Below are 21257 nucleotides of genomic sequence, written 5' to 3' on the forward strand. Positions count from 1 at the left end.
GCCAGAGTCCTTCTTTCTTCCTTTTTCCAGAAAAGCAAAGGCCGCTTCCTTTGAAAGCAGACAAAGGTGAAGAGCCAACAAGTGTCATCAGAGGAGGTTGCAGCTCAAATTGCCAGAAGTCCGCCGGGATCGGGATTTCAGCGGTGGGGCCGAATAAGTCTTGATGTGACTTCTAGAACTTTCTCTTTGTGATTGGAGCCCGAAGAGAGCAGCTAGACCGTGACATGCAACCTAATTTAAGAGCTTTATCATTCCCTTGAATTGAACTTGCTAAATGGTTGCAAATTTCAAAAGAAACACATCTGTCTGGAGTATATCTATATGATCAGAGGTAGGTTTCGTGTGTTGTTTACATACTTGGCTAATCAAGCTGATTCTTTTTGTGATATACAAGAGGGCCCGCTCATCATATTTCCGGGTTTAATCACGTGAGGTTCCGCATGGTGTTTCCAACTTCCTGGGTGGTGTCTTTAATAACTGAGCACCTCTCAAAAGTCGAAAGGTTCCTCATAACATTTTTTTATTTATTTATTTTACTATTGCTTTGAAATCAGACGTAATGGCAGTCACAGCTACAATTTTCATATTGAAATGCAACATCAGATCTTAATTGCATCAAATCTCGTCTTTTTGAATAAAACCCCAGTTTAACCCTTTCCGGCCAGGCGTTGCGAATTTGCAACAGGTATAACATAATCGAAAATTCTAAATCTAGAGTAACATTTTCTGAAAGTATCAGATTTTTCACCCCGCAAAATTTTATTTGGTCCAGAAAGGCTTGAATCTATGAAGCGGCAAAAGAAGTAGGTGGCACATTGAAAATGGCGGCTCAGTCACCGCAGAACTTCGCGCCAAGGTGTGATCTATTTGAACTTTGTATCTATGCATTGACTTCTTCTTCTTCTTCTACGTTCGTCCTCCAGGGGTCGGTAACAAGTCGGAGGACCGGAACCGACACCAGGATAAGGCGAAGAAGAGGAGGCTCCGCCTACCGCCCGAGTGGAGGGAAATTTTGACAGCGAGCCGAGTGACAACATTGACGTTTTGGGATCTTTGAGGCTTTTTCTTACCGTCCAAAGTATGTGTTTACATTTATTTACGTGTTTTTTTTGTCTTTAATTAACAGGTTTTTTTTTTTGGAAACGTAAGTGAGCTAATTATCGTGGAACCCATCAAAAAACTCGAAAGAAGCCAATTCGTAACATTGTTTGATGTCGTTTCAATTCGCTCCGTTAAATTTCGGCTTTCGAAATATGCAACACTATAGATCAGTAAAACCAGCAACGTTTGTTTGCAATAGCTGTGTTGCGTGGGGTGTAGATAGAATCCGAGTTTGGGGAAACTGCTCTGAACAAGTTTGCTTTATTTCTCACAATACCGATCATGCTTTTGAAACATTTCTCCCCAGTGTCAGCTTTTTCCATAGTGGTGAAAAAAATGTCTTGTCAATATATGTATGTGAACTTGAGTCTGAATAAATTAACATAAAATGTTTCATCCAATTTACTGTCAAACTTACATTTACTGAATCGTAATCATGATGTCATGTTATTTTGCTGAAAGTATGCTAATATTGTTTACCAAATGCTGACTGCTACATTAGAACTATGTGTGAACCTGAGTTCAAACTTTTTGTTGTTGTTCCCCCCCCCCCCCCCCCCCCCCCTAAAGGATGAGCGAGCAGGACTCCAGAAAAGGCTCCTGGAGGGGTGGGAATGGTGGTCGGACAGGAAATGGAAGAGGGTGGCGCGGAGGAGCCAATTGGGGATGGCGAGGAGCAAGAGGAGGTGGTGGAGGATGGAGAGGAGGAGGAGCACGGAGGAGTAGACCATGGAGAGGGGGTTCAGGTGGTGGACGAGGAGGAGGACCAATGGGAGGGAGGCCCGGAGATGATGACAGAGCGTCGGCAAGTCACAGCTTCGGGACACAGAGAGGTGAGTTCTGTGAATTCTGGCGTGGAAAAGACAATAACTCCCGATGCGGACAACCTGAATAATCAAAGTCCAGTTACGACGCGAATCGCCTTTTCAGTCCTCCAGCAGGCCACCCTGGAGATCCCGTGCCCATACAAAGGATGGTCGCTGTACTTCACTGACGGTACGCAATGAACTTTAGTCGCTGTGTTGATGCAAATAATCTGTGGGTGGTCTTTTGTTAGGTTTCATCGAAAGCTCGCCCACCGTGGAGAAGATAAAAGTGTTTGAGAAATACTTTGCCTCCAAGATTCACCTCTACGACAAGGTCTGTTCGTGCCGCTGATGCTCTGTAGCGGACCGGAAACATGATTTGCTGCCCGTCACAGGACGAGATTGAGCGTCAGGGCAGCGTTCTGGTGGATTACGCCGACCTGACCGCAAACGAGATGGTGCTCGGGGCGCTTCCCGGTCTGACCTCGGAGGTGAAGGAGCAGCCGGAGGTGATCCTCAATTGTTTGGGACTGGCCGTTCACCAGGTAAACACACGTAAAGTTGCTTTTTAATGTGTGACGGGGCTTTTAAAAAAAAAAAAAAATTCTGTTGAATGTGGAGGATTCTGGACGAATATGAGTCATATAAATCATTGGTTTTCTGCATCAGTCGAATATTTATTGGGCAAACTGCAATAATACCAAACATCGACTCGAGCAGGTGACGCTCAGCCTAAGTTGCATCAAAAACACTGCGACGCTCCCATCCTCGTTTTTATGGTCTCATACATTTATTAAATGCTTGTTTAGCGACATATGTGAAAATATAAAGCTAAGTTAAAACAAGTACCTGCATGTGTAATTTGTTCAATTCATAACCGTATATGCCGTCCTATTTTTTTAAACATCCGATTGTTGTTGTGCACCAACAGGTGTTGACGGCCGACTTGGAAAAGCAGGCTGCTGAGCTGCCCGGGGACGAGCTTCCTGCGGCCGCGCCGATCATCCACATCCCTCACATTAGCGCACGGTATGCGGCGGCGGCGGCGGCGGACCTCACAGCTTCCGGTCCACGGCTACGGTGGATGGGAAAAGTCTCGACACCCCTTGTTCAAATGCCAGGTTTTGGGGATTCAAAAATGAGACCAAATGCTTCCGCTACGGTCTTGACCACGTGAAAACTCGTGTTAAAAGGAAGTCAGTACACACTTGCTACCATTTAAATGAGCCCCAAATTACGGTCGGATATTTTCGGGAGCTTTTCCTGACATTTTTGTCGTCATGCCTTCCAACACGGGCAGCAGCGAACTTCCACGGACGGCATCTGGGGGATCTCATTGTTTAAAGTCAGGAGAAGCGCACAAATTAATGGAACGCAGCGAAGAAAATGTGGCACAACAGTGACGTGACCAAGAACTGGACATCCCTCCAAAATCGGCTGAAAGACAAGATGGCGGCAACATTGCGCTAGTGCAGGAATTTCTGGCAAGCCCGGGATTTGGAGTATATGTGACAACAATCTCCTTTTTTTTGTTGACATTTGGACTTGGAAATGATTTATCTTGAACTCCATCCTCCATCCATTTTCTTTGCCGATCATCCTCACAAGGGTCGCGGGGAGTGCTGGAGCCTATCCCAGGGGTACACCGTGAACTGGTCGCCAGCCAATCGCAGGGCACCTGAAGACAAACGGTCACAATCACACCGGCAGGGAAATTTAGTGTGTCCAATTCATGTTGCATGTTTTTGGGATATGGGAGGAAACTGCCCGGGGCCCAGGGAAAACCCACGCAGGCACGCGCAGAACATGCTAACTCCACACAGGCGGATCCGGGATTGAACCCTGGACCTCAAAACTGTGAGGTCAACGATTTTACCATCTGATCCACCGTGCCGCCTTATTTTGAACTCATTCTTTTAAAACACAAAAACTTGGCATTTGAACGTGTGTCGATTTTACATTTTTTTTTTTTTTTAATCTGCGGTAATCTTCCGTTTATCGCAGGCTGTACAACTACGAGCCGCTGACACCGTTGCGTACGTTGCGCGCCGGCGTGTTCGGCTGCCTGGTGTGCGTGAGGGGCACGGTGGTGCGGGTGAGCAACATCAAGCCGCGGTGCACCAGGCTGGCCTTCCAGTGCGCGACGTGCTCCGGCACGCTCTCGCTGCCGCTGCAGCACGGGAAGTACGCGACACCCACCAAGGTAAGGGAGGAGGACAGGTGGCGTTCGGACTGCGATCGGGTCATCGGTGTGTGTCGTTTGGCAGTGTGTCCGGCCAGATTGCCGCAGTCACGCGTTCACTCCCAGGCGAAATTCTCCGCTGACGCACACTGTGGACTGGCAGATCATCAAGTAAGATCGCAGATCATCGAGTCGGCTCAGACGTGCTAGTTCGCCCGGAAGACTTGACACAAAAACAAGAGATGATGAATATAGTAATTAGAAATGACAAATGTATTAGAAGCCTTGTCAAAAAAAAAAAAAAACAGAAGAGAGCGTTATAAAAGGCTTTTATGAGGACTATAAATTTGCTCCTGATGTTTTACTGCTTTTTGAACAGGAATGCATCACTTTGTCGAATATTTACATCAGAAATGAAACAAAACAAATCGATTAAGGCCCGTTTTTTTTCTCTTTGGGAATACAATAAAGTGACTGACATTTTCATCGATAAATTGTAATGTCCTCTTTTTTTTTTTTTTTTTTTAAATCCCAAACAAAATTGTCGAGTTCAAAAACACGGCGATCTAATGGTCAGTACGTCTGCCGTACAGTTCTGAGGGTTAGCGTTTGAATGCTTGCGCAAGTCTATCAGTGTGTATTTTGTGTGTTCTGCCCGTCCTTGCATAGTTTTGACCTTCCTGGGTTCTCAGTCTGACTCCCACATCCCCAAGACGCGCATGCTTGCAATATTCAACGGTGTCTTTTTTGGTGCAAATGTCCTATTTGAACATGAATGGCAACAAGTGGATGCACAGGTTGCTTGTCCTTTCTGCCATCTAGTGGACGAGCATTTCAATGTTCTGCCTGTCTCTATGTACACTGCTGGCAGGGAGAGATGCCGCATTCATCCATCCATTTTCTTAGCCGCTTATCCTCACGAGGGTTGTGGGGAGTGCCGGAGCCTATCCCAGCTGTCAATGAGCAGGAGGCGGCGTACACCCTGAACTGGTCGCCAGCCAATCGCAGGGCACATGGAGACAAACAGCCGCACTCACAATCACACCGAGGGGCAATTTTTGAGTGTCCGATTAATGTTGCATGATTTTTGGGATGTGGGAGGAGACCGGAGTGCCCGGAGAAAACCCACGTAGGCATGGGGCGAACATGGAAACTCCGCAAAGGCGGAGCCGCGATTGAACCCCGGACCTCAGAACTGTGAGGCCAACGCTTTCCAACGGATCCACCGTGCCGCCCCTAAGAATCGTTATTTGTAGTAAATATATTAGGTTCAGACCTATTAACTCACCTCAATTTTTTTATAGAAAGCTAAAAATGAGATTCAACAAAATGCGCATGACTCGCAGTGCTTATGCTGTCTTCAGACTGACAGCAGAATGTTCGAGATGATCATCGTGCGTGTGTGTCGGCAGGGTGCAGGAGTTGGTTTGCGGCGAGCAGAGGGAGGCCGGACGCATCCCCCGCACTGTGGAGTGCCACCTGACCTCCGACCTCTGTGACAGCTGCGTCCCCGGCGACACCGTGACCGTCACGGGGATCGTTAGAGTCACAAATGACGGTGACACACACACAAACATTACATTTGACGATGCGGGAAATTTTTATTTCAGTTAAAAAAGAAAGAAGGAAAAGCTCACACTCACCAAACACGAGAGGAGCGTACTTTTCAGAAGGCAAATTCATACCTAATTTCTAGATTGACTTGTTAGCTATCATCATCAAACTTGAAACAAAACATTTTTTCAAACCTTTCATTATGTGTGTGCTCTGAATCTGTAGAATAATATGAGTTTCACTTTCTTTTTTTTAATTGGACTGCTGGAATAAACGGATGAACTGGAATGATGTTTTTGCATGATATTCTTATTCATTACGATGCACTCCTGTCAGGAATAATTTGGCTATTCAAAATGGACCTGGCTTAATTTCTCCCAGTGGAACTGTGAAGAAAAGTGACCATAAAAATGACAAATATGATTGAAATACACTAATATTATAGTGATTTAAAATTGAAATAGTTTGGTGAATATATTATGTCCTCGAGTACTGTACATGTTTGGTCTGATTAATTTTTATTTATTCAAAGGTTATCTCTAAAATATTGTATTTATAATATAATATAATGTATAGTCATATTTTTAATGTCTATGTATAAGTGAATAAATCCATGTTCAAGGTTTGACATTGCTTGAATTATGTGCTATAAAAAACTAAATTAGTCTATCGTCAAAAAGGAAACTGAACTTGCTTTTCATGCGGTGAAGCTTAGCTTGTAATTATTGTGTAATGCACTAAAAAAAGCTAATATATAATGTTGACAATCTACTCAGACCTTGATTTGGGGGGAAAAAAAAAAAAAAAACAACATTAGTTTTGGCTTTTGTGATGCAGGCAACTCTCGGTGGAAAAAGGACCAATGCATGTTCCTCCTCTACATCGACGCCACGTCAGTCAGCAACACGAAAGGTGCCGTTCAAGTTTCACGCCCAAGTAAGGCGTCGTCGTCAAGCACGGCTGACGAATTTTGACGCAGGTCAGCAGTCCGAGCCCGGAGGCGCGGGCTCGTCCGGCAGCTCCTCCGAGGACCGCTGCGGCGGCGAAGAGTTTAGCCTGAAGGAGCTCTACGCCATCCAGGAGATCCAGTCGCAGCCTGACCTGCTCAGACTTATTGTACAGTAAGCGCGCTCGCTCTAAAATCCCACCCAAACTGCTTCCTAGCCAATCGCACGCCACATGTTGACAAACAAGGACTCCCTTTCACCCTTTCACACCAATGTGCTTAACAGACTTTAGACAGATGAAAAATGGATACCGGGAAGCTTTGAAGCACATTTGTTGCCCAATGCAAAGTTGAATGAAGTCAGTCTCAGCGCGAGTGCGGCACGTGTGTCCTGCCGCTCGATAATTGTTGGCAAATAATTTACTCGTCCGTTTCTTGTACCAAAACATGCCACATACGGATTGCACATTGTGCTCCGTCTTTCTCTCTTGTCTCATTGCTTAGCTTGAGAAGAGTTAAAGCCGACATGTCTCGGAATTGAAATGCTCCGCCGTCCCATCATAGACAGCCTCCAAATTGTGACTTATGCCATTATGTAATCTCAGTGTTAGTTGCATTTACCACGTTTACTCCGCACAAGTAGGTTTTCTCATCCGTGTAATGTCTTCCTGCTGCTTTTGGATGTTTGTTCTAAATGTGTTTACTGCCTTGGCTCCCCCCACCCGAAGCTCTCTGTGTCCCGCCATCTACGGCCACCTGGTGAGCGCCACCGTCCCTCCGCTATCCGTATCTCTTCCGCCCGGTCCGTCACGCTGATCCGCTCTCGCCGGTGTTCGCAGCTGGTGAAAGCGGCACTGGCGTTGGTGTTGTTCGGAGGCCGGCAGAAGCACGTGGGCAAGAACGGCGTCCCCGTCAGAGGCGACCCCCACGTCCTGATGGTGGGAGACCCCGGACTGGGCAAGAGCCAGATGTTACAGGTCCATTCAATGCCCGAGGGGTTGACTCATTACCGCTTGCTGTTAAAAATGTAACTCAATAAATGTATTTTCATTTGTAGGCGGTGTGCAACGTGGCTCCTCGGGGGATCTACGTTTGTGGCAACAGCACCAGCACTGCAGGTAAGCTGTCATAACAGTAACATAACAAGTGGGACTCACATTAGAATAAGACAGTTTTTTTTTTCCCCCATGTTGCTGTTCTGTATAATTGGTACTGACACCGAATGAGGGAACAAAAATAATAATAATAATAATTTTCCACCTTCTGAGGTTAATACGAGAGCTGCAACAGAGGTCGGATGTTGCCAGTGTGTGACAGAATTTGTTATTCGGGGACATGTCTGTTCGTTTTATTTGAGATTTTATGACACATGTAAAAGTAGTTAAATTAGACCTTTCACTTGCTATTTTTCAGGACTAACAGTGAGTTTATACAGAGATCCAGGAAGTGGAGATTACGCTCTGGAGGCGGGAGCCTTGGTGCTGGCAGACCAAGGTGGGAAATCAAGTGCGAACATGCGGTCCCCTCCAAAAGTATTGGAGTGGCAAGGTCAATTCCTTTCTGTTCGTTGCTGGCTGAAGACGTTTGGCTTTCAGAACAAAAGAGGAATCTGAGGGAAGTTTGACAATCCAGGTTTCATTTTATGCTATTTCCACCGCGATGTGTTCAACAACTCAGGACAGAGCAGCTTTCGTTTGAAGCCACCCACTTTTCGAGTGAGCAAAAGTATTGGAACAGACGGGATTAAATTAACTTGAGGTTTAATATTTGGTGGCATAACTCTTACTTGAGTGACCCGTTGGGCGGCTGGTTAGCACATCTGCCTCACAGTTCTGGGGACCCGGATTCAAATCCAGCCTCGCCTGTGTGGGTTTTCTCGGGGTACTATTATTTCCTCCCGCATCCCAAACATGTGTTAGGTTCATTGAAGACTCTAAATTGCCCATAGGTGTGAAGATGAGTGCAAATGGCTGTTTGTTTATATGTACCCACTGATTAGCTGGCGACCAGTCCAGGGTGTACCCCACCTCTTGCCTGATAGTTGGGATCAGATTCAGCACGCCTCCGAGCTGTCTGAACATATGCGGGATGGAAAATGAATGAATAAATGAACCCTTGCTTGTAACAGCAGCAATTTACAGAGAAAATGCATCCAAATTCATTTGGAGATGCTTCATTCAGCAACAAGACAAGGTCCCAAAACACACTGCCAACACAAAAAATGACTATCAGGGGAAAAAAGTGGAAGGTATTGACTGGCCAAGTCAGTCACCGGATCAAACCCAATAGAGCATGCATTTTACATTGTACACGGAGAAAAAAAAAAAGGGACGTTGCAAGCAGAAGAGTGACTTTGACACGAATGTTTTTGTGTCCTCTGTGCAGGTTTGTGCTGCATCGACGAGTTTGACAAGCTGGGCAGCCAACAGCAGGCCCTGTTGGAAGCCATGGAACAGCAGTCGGTGAGTCTGGCTAAGGCGGGAATCGTTTCCTCACTGCCCGCCAGAACCTCGGTGGTCGCAGCCGCCAACCCCATCGGAGGCCATTACAACCGAGGCAAGACCGTCTCGGAGAATTTGAAGTGAGCCCGTGGGTCAGTCGAGCGTCGCATTTCATTGGTTGTCGCCTCTCTGACGCTGGGGCTGCATTTTCAGGATGGGCTCGCCGCTCCTCTCGCGCTTCGACGTGGTCTTCCTCCTCCTGGACATCCCGGACGAGTCCCACGACCGCCACCTGTCCGAGCACATCATGGCCAACAGGGCCGGCGGAGGCAAACCCAGCGGCGCCACGGTCGCCCGGAGCAGCAAGAGCGACACGGAGACGTCCATCTTGTTGGAACAAGCGGACATGCCGCTGTCTGAACGTTTGCAGGTAAAAATTCCGTTCGGTTTAATTTTTGGAGTGCCGATTCACAACGGGACGGATCTCAAGGCACTTTATGGCGCGCACTCCTCGCACATCGGAATCCTGCATAACATGACATTCGCTGACCGCAGACACGACACTCATTTTATGAAGATTAGCAGTATTCATTGTTTTAAAGTTTTCCTCCATCATTGTGTCATGTCATAATATTTTTGTAGAACTTTTCCACTGGTCTGTCTTGATATTTCCACTATATCGTTGAAATGTGTCGTGTATAGCGATTGTTTTTTTTGGATTTTACAGTTTTGTTTTGTTTTATTATTGTTAGCTCTGTACAGCGGTGGTTGTCAAGGTGTGGTACAAGTACCTCTAGTGGTATGTTAAAGAATCACTGAATCAAATGTAAATATAATTTGCATTTAAAACATGAAATACAAGCAAAACATGTTAGAATGAAACTTATACTCATGCATACAGCTTGTTTAAACATTCTTTAAAATCAGTGGAGTGCATATTTTACTTTTCGTTGTCTTTAAATTTTTACATTTGGATTTGACCTTGTTTGTTTGCAACCGGGTTTTCAAGTAATAGTTTGTACTTTTATACGTAATATATTTTATTTTAATCCTTTGTTCCTATATTTAAGCACAGTGCTAACATTGTACCTGTGCATACTGTTAATGACTTTATTTGAATTTATTTTCTTTTAATGTCTACTTCTTACTATTGCGAACTACGTCACTGGCTGGCCTTTGGTATGGAGCGTTTGAAAACCATTGCAGGATTGAAAATGTATAATATACAGTAGAATATGAATATATATTTTCAAAAAAATTTATTTCATGAGTGCGATGTCAGTCTTGGACTCTGACTGTTGGGAACGTCACACATTTTTTGGGTAGAAAACATGGTTCTCTTTTAAACCCTACGTTGCCCCCCCCCCCCCCCCCCCCGCCCCCAAGCATCCCCTCAACCTGTACACAACGAAGGCTCTTTTTTTTTTTTTTTTTTTTTCCCAAGATCCCCGCAGGGGAGGCATCTGACCCCATTCCAGCGTGCTTGCTAAGAAAGTACATCAGCTACGCTCGCCACTACGTTCATCCCACGCTCTCATCCGAAGCCGCGCAGACTCTTCAGAACTTCTACCTGTCGCTGAGGTCCCAGTCGCGGGCCGCCGACACCACGCCCATCACCACCCGCCAGCTGGAGTCCCTCATCAGACTCACAGAGGTAGAGGTCGTCATGCCGCGCACAATGTCGGAGCGAGTTGAGTCGAACGAAGTCGCGCATTTGTTAAATGTCTGCTTCCGTGCAGGCGAGAGCCAGACTGGAGCTCAGTGAGACGGCCACCAAGATCCACGCGGAGGATGTGGTGGAAATTATGAAACACAGGTACTGACCGCATAGAGCTTTCTTTGCCAACAGATAAGTTTGATATTTGAACGACCTTGCATCACATCACCAAACAAAAATGACGCAGAAATGACACCTTGTTAAAAGATGAATTCCGCTCTATTTACTCAGTTGTGACTTATCATATAACACAAAGTTGTTATTCTGTTTTATGAATGCCATCCGATACGGTAGATACATTGCTGGCATAGAGAGAGGAGAAACGATTTTTTTCAATTGATTTTTTTTTTCTGTTCATTTTTACCTCATTAACTAATTATTATAAATTTTGAAAATAAAACATTTTAATGCTACATGCATGTGTACAGAAGCGTATTGCTGCCACACGAAAAAAAAGAAAGAAAAAGGTCACATTATAATGTGGCTAATTACACATTATAATAATAATAATGTGATTTTTTTTTTTTTATATATAAGAAGGAGTGTTATGGAAAACCTGGGTTGATGTACAAGAATGTATATGTTTGATACATAACTCTAAAAGGTCTCCACCCATCCGAACTGGAAGTTTATAATGTGTAAATAACCACATTATAGCGTGAAACGTGACCTTTTTTTTTTTTTTTGGTGTGGCAGCAATACACTTCCGTACATTTGAACTCTATATTTTATTAAATAATTGAGTGATTCTAGTTAAATTATTTGGAATGAACACATTTTGTGCAATTTGTTTATGGTAGAATTTTCACACTTGATAATTGCCCATCTTTCCCTAATATGCATTGATTCAAGTGTATTCATACCATTTAGCCCATTATATGGTTTATTTACAGAAAAAAATATGTAAAATTTGTTTGTTTGCGCAGCCTGGTCGACACGTACTCCGACGGCCTGGGCAATCTGGACTTCGAGCGCTCGCAGCTGGGCGCGGGCATGAGTCAGCGCGGCGCCGCCAAGCGACTCATCGGTGCCCTGCACGCACACGCCCAGCGGACCAATCAGAAGCAGTTTGACCTGCAGGTCATTCGATCTGTAGCAGAGAAGCTCAACATAAAGGTACAGTCTACGTGCGTGTGTGGAAGGATTTCACAATTCAAAGCAAAGAATGCCAACTAACAACAAAAACAAAATATCACAACAACAGGCAATATATCAAATAAAGGAAGCGGTGCCTATTTAATTCTATGTTAAGAGTAAACCGTCAGTTATTGCAGTCTGCAACCTGCTTTGCTGCAGTATAACAAAAAAGGAAAACTGGCTTTTACTTCTAAACCAGTCAAGGATTTGACCGCGCATCAAATATATATATATATATATATATATATATATATATATATATTTTTTTTTTTTTTTTTTTTTTTTTTTTTGGTTCTCAATATGCTTTATCTGGATTTCTGTTGCATGACATGGTTTTGGGACAGGTGATGGACTTTGAGGGTCTCGTGAGTTCCCTAAATGAACAAGGTTTCCTGTTGAAGAAAGGAGCGAAGCTTTACCAACTTCAGACCGTCTGACAAGCAAGCGACAAACGGAACAAACAAAAGACTCAAAGTAAAATTAAATTTCAACACCACAACCACCAGCAGATGGGACAGACAAGCGGTGGGCAAGGATCAGCGTTCTTTAATCCGGGCCACCATGCATCACTATGCATTTATCATTATCAAGAGTCTTTTTTTTTCAATATTTGTTGCATGATATCGGTTAGTTAATATATTAATATTTTTCATTAGATGACATTGTAAATATGTATATTAGAATATATGATGTGCACATATGAAAGTTACATAATTTAAACAGAAATATTACAAAAGAATGTCTTTATAGTTAAAATATTCGTTTTATGTATTATTACTATAATTCAAAGTATTTCATCCTCAGCTTCAAATCCATAAGTCTGTTTTCAAAATCAAATGTAGCCTTGGTTTTTTTGTCCACCCCTAGTATAGTAAAACTACACACAGTGTCTGTAATTATCATTTCAGTTGGTCTTGTTAAAATGCTTGTTTTTACTTATTACCGTTTACTTGTTTATACTTTTTTTTTTTTTTGAACAGTAATGTTAATAAAACCTTCCATTGTTCTAAGGATTTTTAGTGGCTTCTTCCAGCAGGAATAACAGATTCTTTCATTCAACCATCCAAAATATTTTTTCATCTGAATAATAGCTTAGCTGTATGTAATTTTTGGATTCTTTTCCTTGTCGAGTGTGTATTTTGCCACATTTTGCGACATTCGAGTACCGACACGCCACGTCGCTTTACGGCAACATGGCAGCCCGCTTGCTCCAGTTGGACCCCGGTGGACTCTAAGCTGTAACCCTCCATCATGGCCCCGGGGACGCCACGCCCGCTGACGGAGTGCCGCTGAAGATGATGGTTTTGTGTTTTCGGAGCACTCCGGCGCCTCTTTGCCGCAAGGCCGCCGAGTGTTTACTGTCTGCGCGGCGCGGGGCTGCGTCCCGACTGGAGGCGTCGTCATGGCGGCTCGGGCGCGCACCTGTCTCCGGGGTCGGGGGGAGCTCCAGGACCCTCGGCCTCGGAGGGCTGGACGGCCGCGCTCCCTTTAGCCTCGGTTCGCTTCCGTCGAAGTGGTGGAGGCCGTGCGGGACTCTGCTCGTCCTCCGCGGAGGTCGCGACTCCCAGGCTCTCCTGTCCACCGGAGGCCGAGGGCTTAGCGGGAAGATCAACCAGGAAACATCGAACAGGGTTAGAGAAGCCGCCCCGGTCCCGGTTCCTGGGCAGGGGCTCTTTAACTTTAAAGAACTGGTAAGCCAAAGTATGTGAAGCAAACACTTGTGGGATATTTTGATCCAAACTTCATCATCGTAACGCCAATTAAACTTACACGTCACAACTGTATGTAAAAAAATATATATATATATTAAAAAGATCCCTTAAGAATTAAGATACTTTGTCAGTATAAAAAGTGGGCCTCTTGAAGTTATAATTTAGAAAGTATCTAGTTAATTTAAATAATACAATTCTTAGTACTGCAGCTTTTACTTTAGAAAAGATGGCTTTGTTTAGATATGTACTATATACCTTACTGAAACATCTAAAAAAAAAAGATTCATGCTGGATCACAATCTTTTACTTGGCCCAAAGCTAAATTTAAGGAGGAGTAAATGCACACGTCCCCCGTATGAAGGTATGCCCTTTTTTTAAATGATAAAACATAATTTACTGTACAAAATTTGATGGACCTCCAAGTTAAGGAAAAACTAGTCTATTGGATAAGTTAAATATTGTTGTTGTTGTTGTTTTTTTTTTATATGTACTTGTAGTACGAGAACCCGTGGACCGTCCCCAACCTGCTGTGCGTGTGTCGGATCGTCCTGGCTCCTTTCCTGGGTCACCTGATCGTCCAGCAACACTTCCACCTCAGTTTGGCGCTCTTCACCCTGGCCGGAGCCACTGACCTGGTAACTGGCAAGATGACACACAATCCACACAAATTACGTTATCTCAAAACACAAAACCTCACTCGGCCTTTGGTGAAGCCCCCTCACAAAACGAAAGTTGCTTGCTGATGATCCAAGGTTTCTTAAAGCCCTCAAAATCTGGCTAATAGATTTCCGATTACATCACCACAGTCCCAGGATTCCCTTCTCCGCCATTTTGTGTGTCACTACCGGTAGTTGGAAACCTATCTATTCTGCGTTATTATCGCAACTAAAGGTGAGGTTTTTTTTTTTTTTAACATCAGTTGGTTATTTTTTGCACGATTTGCTGATTCACTTGTTAGAGTGATTACAATTATTATATATTCGGATTTGAAGTTATAACATTTTAATAAATTGTAAAATGATTGAACAGTTTGTGCATCATGATAGTTCAATGGGCATTGTGTGGCCGCTTTTAGTTTGCACTTATTGTCCACCAGGTGGCAGTATAAGATAGTACATATTACGTAGATTAGAATAGAATGCCATTTCTTGTCATTATACATCGTACGACGGGCTAGGATAGCGTCTTCTGTTTCAATACGTACAAAAGGGCAAAGTAAAAATTAAAATAGATGTGTAAAGTGGAATGCAAAAAAATGTATTCCACAAGATGTTGAAAGTCATGCCAGGTTGTTACAGTCTTCGTGGTGGGCCTGGATCTAGGTCCAAGAGTGGTTTATGAAGGAATGAGCTGCAGGGAGTTAGGATCTGACTCACCAATGTCAGGGTGTGGTTCTGTAGTTGTGCTTAATGTTGGGGTGCACGCGGTCTTAAGTGTTTCCACCTCTTGTCGGACATTTGTATACAGTGTATGTAGTCCAGTCTTCATGTTCGGATGACGCCAGGTCTCCGTTATGATGAGGACGCAGCAGTCGCGAACACAGCGATTATCTGCAAGTTGTAATTCAAAATCGTCCATTTTATTGCCGATGGATCTGGCCTTGGTGAGGTGCAGGCTCAGAAGAGGTGGCCTGTGTGGCTTGTTCTCTACTTTTAGTTGTCACTTTGTGTCATTATCCAAAAGTTCCTGGCGGGTGTAGCAGCATCGTGCCGAAGCGTACGTGGGCAAAGTACCCCGAAAAACAAAATAAAAGTCACTGATAGGAAGAGCAGCCATAGGCCGCTGCTCTGTGTCCACCACAATTATGTCCCAAATGATAAACATATTTCTTATATTTAGCCACGGAAGCGCAGATGACTGTCGCATCTAAGATGCAGTAGTAGTAGTTTTTAACACAGAGGATAAAGAATATATGCATGTAAGTATTGTGATTTTTTTTTTTTTTTTTTTTCTCTGCACGTGTTGCTGCCTCTGGAGTTGTTTAAAATATTATATTTACTGCAACATTAATGTGAAATTCAGTGGCCTATTGATGGTTTTTTGATAATTTCATTTTTGGTAATCTTCTAAAGTGCTCCTTGTTTTGAAGTTCTCTGCCACCTTAGCAAGTACATTTAACTCAAATATTTCCTCACAACTCAAGTCGATAAAATCACATAGGCAGCGGCTACTATCGTGAAAAACTCGTAAGCGTGGTTAGCACTTTATCGTTGTTTAGCCTTAGCATTAAACTGCTTTCATTTATTTCCAATAAAAGTTAGTATACATTTTACACGAGTATGAGTTGTGCGTTTGCGTGTCCTCCTCAGCTGGACGGTTACATCGCCAGGACGTGGCCAACGCAGAAGTCGGCTTTGGGGAGCGCCCTGGACCCGCTGGCCGATAAAATCCTCATCAGCATTTTATACGTCAGCCTCACCTATGCAGACATCATACCAGGTACTGCCATTATTACGGTACCAGAATTCAGCGATTCTTCAAGCATCATTCTGGCCGGCGGGCACCTGAATTCGCCAGGAGTGATTAAAAGATCCAATTTGGCTCCACGGCTCGGTTCAGCACACTTGTGCACATCACAGAGTTTCTGGGCTCTCTTGCAGCGCCGCTGACGGCGCTGGTGGTTTTCAGAGATGTCGGGTTGATCGCTGCCGTCTTCTGGGTCAGGTACAAGACGGTGCCGCCACCGGTGAGGCTTCATTTTGTTTTTTACTAGACTTATTTTATTTATTGAGACATAAAAAAAATACACTTGTGTGTATGTTGGCAACTTGGCAGGTGACCCTGAGTAAGTTTTTTAACCCCTGCTACACCACAGCTCAGCTCAAGCCGACGCTCTTCAGCAAGGTGAGACGCTCGTTGTGCAAAACGTCCGTAACATTATCATTTGTAACTTTTATATGTAATCAAATGAAAAGAAAGAAATGGCTTATCACATCCTGTGACCGTGGAGGTTTTATTTGGTTGGAACCAATACAATCACAAAAATAAAATTATATTAAATATTATATATATATATATTTAGTTAAGTGCTGGGATGTGTTTATATGTGGTGCTTGCTTAATTTTCTGTTATTGTTAGTGTCAGAAATGTCCTGTCAAAATTGTGTGATGTGAAAAAGATCATTTCAATTCCTTGTATGACTGGTACATGTAAAGAATTGACAGTAAAGTGACTCTGACTTTAAATATAGAATTGGTAATTATTTTGCTTCATCATTTCCATGTTTTATCCATTTGCAGTAATTTCATCCTTTTTTTTTTTTTTTTTTTTAAGACTATTGCTGCTATGGCTGTAACATTGACGAGCTACTTGCCAAAAGACATGAGTTTCACGTTTGTTCTGACTCAAGCACACGTTGCATATGAATTTTCATATCTTGTGTTGCCGTCGGCACTCGGCAGGTGAACACGGCTATCCAGCTGGTTCTGGTCGCGGCGTCCCTGGCGGCTCCGGTCTTCCAGTACACGGACAGCATCCTGCTGCAGGGCTTGTGGTAAGATGGCAACAGCGCCGCCCGCTGGTCTTGACCACCCCACCTCAAACTTGACCGATGCTAAAACCGAGTTTGGAAATCCTTTCTTGATCCTTTTGATATTTTGACAAAAGCAAGTCATATTTAATCTAAGTACGGGAACGATTTTAAATTGTGAAATGCATTAAAATACAAAGTACTCAAACGCCCCCGACAAAACCCGGAAATAACATTGCGCACGGCCACCCCAGCTTACCCACGACGCGCTTTGTTGTGAATTCCCACGCCGCCTGGAAATAACATAATGTGCGTAGCGCAAACAGCTGACCCACCCACGACACGCTTTGTCAATTCGAACCCCATCCGAAAAAAAAAGAAAATAATAATTATAATAATAATGTGCCTAATAAAAAAAGCCCAATTTTTTTTAGGCTTGGAACGCATTGTTTCTTTTTCCATTCATTGTAATAGGAAACATTGATTCGGTTTTTGAACAAATTATTTCTCGAACCGTTTTCTGCAACGGATTGTGGCTGAGAACTGAGGCATCACTGTATTAGGCTGTTGTTGCTAAATTTTGTGTGTGTGTGGGGGGGGGGTGATTGTTGTCAAGTAAACAGCCATAACTGAGCTTTGTTTGTTTTTTTTTTCCATTTATAAATTGGGATAAATTAGTAGCTTGGCTCATGGTTGCGCCAGTGTGCAAGTTCTCTGCTCATCTGATTTTTCTGACCTCCAAGTGAACTTATACTTATCTATGTCTATATGCCACATCGATTTTGACCGCCCTGACCACACAATGCAGTTGAGCAGATTAAAAAAAAATAAATAAAAAATACCAACTGTGCTTGCTTTAAGCTTTTTTTTTTTTTGGTTTAAGATTTCTTTTTTTGGGGGGACGAGGGGGGGGGGGCGCTTGCAGTTGAAGTTTACTGTCAGACTAAATTGAAAACAAACTGATATTGTACATTGTGCATTGAAACAAACCACATAACTTTGTCTTATTCCGTCGGTTAAGCTTAATAGCCGAGCCTATTAGCGTAGAGTAAATGGGCTAACAAAACTAGCATCGATATCGCATAAAGTTTTATACTGATATTAGGGGAAAAAAATGGTTCAGCAACAAATACCCATTGGCATATGTCATTTATGATCTGTGGAAAGGCTCCAGCACTCGCAAGACCCTTTTGAGCATAAGCAGCTCAGAAAATGGATGGATGGAAAGCAGCTAACTAACTATACTTATGCATGTACAGTATTATATCACCCCTCGTTGGCCAAGTCGAGCACACCAAATGGAGCAGCACAATGTCCATTGAAGTAAAGCAAAACAGGTTCATTCTTAATATTCGCTTTGATTATGACTGTATTGTTTGAAGTACAACAGTGCTAGTTATTTAAAAAAAAAAAAAGTAGCTGGTGTTTGTGAGAAGTGGAAGAGAGATGGAAGTGTTTGGGAGTTACAAGGCGTGGTTTGTCGAGACTAAATTGCGCTCACGTATCAAGGTACCGCTTTAATTTGAATGATAGCATTTTTCTGCAGGTTCATCACCGCCGTGACCACCACAGCGTCGGGCTACAGCTACTGGCACTACGGCCGAAAGACCGTCCGGGTGCTGAACACCAGGTCACCATGACGACCAAAAACGAGTAACAAGCCGCAGACGACGGAGGAGGTCGAGGGAGGCACGAGCCGCGCGTGCGAGCGCCGGATGACGGCCGAGAGTGCGGTGAGAACAAACAAGTGGCTGTTAACTGTTAACGCGTCGCCATGGCGATGACTCGCCGCAGATGGTCGGACCGCAGCTCAGCTATTGGACCGAACTGTATGTAGAAAGAGCTTTTTTTTTTTTTTTTTTTTAACACAGTCACGCCGATCACCGTCAACATCATGTATGAATGTTTGATTTATCAATAAAATAGAAAATTTGGGAAATCAAGATGTCTGCTTGAGAGGTACAATTCATACCCGAAGTTAAATCGAGATCAAGAGATGTAAGATTAAAAGTAAATACAGTCAAATAGAAATGATGTAAATGTGCTCTGTCATGTTCTCCTTGTTTTCGGTTTGGCCCCAACATACCGCAGTAATTCCAACTAGATGACTTCAGAAGTTCCAATGTGCTAATGAGAACATTAAGTAGAAATACACTTTACTTTCTGGGCCTTAGCCAGACTTCAAGACCACTTTGTCAGGGTGCACCTCAGTTCCCCCTCAAAAAAGAAATAAACAAACACGATTGGGGACCAAAGACAAAGCCTTGGGGAACTCCAGGACATTTCCCTATACTTTTAACCAAACTTTTTCTTTCTTAGGATTAAGCCCTTCAGGTGTACAATAGAATATACAGAATAGTAACAAATAAACAGGTAGGTCCGTGGTCAGCACAAAACGACAGCAAAAAGTAATAACAAAATCTGACAATAGGTCAAGGTTATATAAAGTAGTAATGTTGATGCTTGTCATTCTGGCACATTAGAGGGCACGGAAAAACCTCTAAGCCACAGAAAACAGGATGTGAATTTGAAATGTTAAGTGATCGCATTTTCAATAGTTGTATTTCAGTGTAACCTTTCAACGTTAACAATTCAACTGGCTACAATTAGCTCTCTGAAATTCAACCGGCTACAATTCGCTGTCTAAAATTCACCGTCCGTGCTATCAGGCAGGGCTACGTCAGGTCAGAACCGAACAGCCAGCCAATCCAGTACCGCTTTCTTAGTATGTGACGTCATGTGACTAAGAAAACGTAACTGCGATTGCCTGGGTTTTTGGTTCTGACTTGAAGTAACCCTGCCTGGTGCCACAGACGGTGACTTTCAGACAGCAAATTGTAGCCAGTTGAATTTTGAACATTGAAAAGTTACACTGAAATACAACTATTGAAAATGTGATCACTTTACATTTCAAATTCAAATCCTGGTGGCACATATTTACTTCCATAGTGATTAGCTTCACGCAGTTCTGTGTACAATAAGGCATTGTTTCCTTCAGATTTAATGAAACTTTTTTTATGTTTGCTGTATGATACATTTTGAGTGATATTTCGGGGGGGGGGGGAGACACACCAGAGGACACCTATAGGAATAGTCAAGTTTGGGAATTGTCAGCCATTTTAAAAGGACTTATCGAGCAGTCAGTTGACCTCATTTCCATTCTACAAATCAGACTGAGAGTACATTTAATTAAAAAAAAAAAAAAAAAACACCCGGTTATTTGTGCAATGAAGGTATTTGTTTTAAATGATCGATTCTGTGCCAAACAAATATGCGTTCATCTGAGATGACACGCTGTGGCAACTCCTAACGGGACAAGCCGAAAGGAAAAGAAAATGGTGGCCCTGTCGACATCTCAATATGTGGCCGACCCGCCTGCGAGCTCCAAAGTTCCAAATCTTCCACCCGAGCACTTGATTAAAAGTACCCTCCGTCAGTAAGAGCTCATCTCTGAGGACTCCTTTAAGAAGCGCTTAAGCCCTCCCGACCCACCTGGTGCGCTTCCAAAGGACCTCTGCGACGCTCTTGTTGCTTCTTTCGGACATCTTTTAAGCTGGAGGGGTCCCTGAACGCATCGCGGGCTTCTGAGCCCAACGGTCGTCCGAATCTGATTTTTTTTTTTGGTTATGAAATCGAAAAAGTGATTCAGGCTATTTCCAGTCCCTGCAAGGGTCCTTCACACACACACACACACACACACACACATCCATCCATAAGGGTGCTACACACACGCTCACTCTTTGGTCTTTTATGAGCCTGAAATAGCTCTCCACCTCCTACTCTGCCTTATATAAGATCCCAGCACAGAGATTTGCCGTTGCAGATGGGGCGTGTGTGTGTGTGCACGCTTCTGTCTGTGTGAGTGCCAATATGTAGGCAGGGCCAGCGTCTTGAGTCCTTTGCGGGCGTGCGGGCGGCGCGGGTTTCTCCTTGTAAACGCGGCAAATTTTACAAAACGGGCCGAGTTCAAGTTAAGAAGACAGGAATTGTGGAGGCGAGCATCAGTCTCGATCGGTCTCCCGGAAAAGAAGAAAGAAGAATCTTTCCTAGGTTGGGGGAGGTGGGGCAACCCTGGAGAGTCAATTAAAATGGATTGTCAACGAAAGTTGACATAAATGTTTGGAAACGGTTCAAAAACATGAAATGTCTCGTACGTGCAAAGTTAAATGCAACAGAACTGAGCAGATTTACT

The 21257-nt window shown here is 43.7% G+C and overlaps 2 protein-coding genes across 4 annotated transcripts; both read left to right on the forward strand.

Moving 5' to 3' along the window:
- The first annotated feature begins 79 nt into the window (after positions 1 to 79).
- On the forward strand, positions 80 to 12863 carry mcm8 (minichromosome maintenance 8 homologous recombination repair factor). Of its 3 annotated transcripts, none has more exons than XM_061837055.1 (22): positions 80 to 331; positions 924 to 1078; positions 1672 to 1934; positions 2008 to 2097; positions 2159 to 2241; positions 2303 to 2452; positions 2839 to 2936; positions 3912 to 4110; positions 4175 to 4260; positions 5502 to 5647; positions 6481 to 6555; positions 6623 to 6764; positions 7318 to 7348; positions 7429 to 7566; positions 7647 to 7707; positions 8003 to 8083; positions 8975 to 9170; positions 9244 to 9460; positions 10475 to 10684; positions 10770 to 10846; positions 11674 to 11863; positions 12229 to 12863. In XM_061837055.1, exons 3-22 carry the CDS (start codon positions 1673 to 1675, stop codon positions 12319 to 12321), a joined length of 2625 nt encoding a protein of 874 aa, XP_061693039.1. In that variant the 5' UTR covers positions 80 to 331; positions 924 to 1078; position 1672; the 3' UTR covers positions 12322 to 12863. The 3 variants fall into 3 exon arrangements, with proteins under 3 accessions (XP_061693039.1, XP_061693041.1, XP_061693040.1); XM_061837057.1 differs by having other exon boundaries at positions 86 to 331; positions 2032 to 2097; XM_061837056.1 differs by lacking the exon at positions 80 to 331 and adding an exon at positions 558 to 803.
- Positions 12864 to 13041: 178 nt separating this feature from the next.
- On the forward strand, positions 13042 to 19027 carry crls1 (cardiolipin synthase 1). The gene is made up of 7 exons (XM_061837058.1): positions 13042 to 13575; positions 14094 to 14231; positions 15906 to 16035; positions 16197 to 16282; positions 16372 to 16440; positions 16998 to 17089; positions 18612 to 19027. Exons 1-7 carry the CDS (start codon positions 13180 to 13182, stop codon positions 18703 to 18705), a joined length of 1005 nt encoding a protein of 334 aa, XP_061693042.1. The 5' UTR covers positions 13042 to 13179; the 3' UTR covers positions 18706 to 19027.
- Positions 19028 to 21257: the final 2230 nt, after the last annotated feature.

Source organism: Syngnathoides biaculeatus, chromosome 12 (assembly GCF_019802595.1).
Source record: "Syngnathoides biaculeatus isolate LvHL_M chromosome 12, ASM1980259v1, whole genome shotgun sequence".
In the NCBI taxonomy this organism is placed as follows: Eukaryota; Metazoa; Chordata; class Actinopteri; order Syngnathiformes; family Syngnathidae; genus Syngnathoides; species Syngnathoides biaculeatus.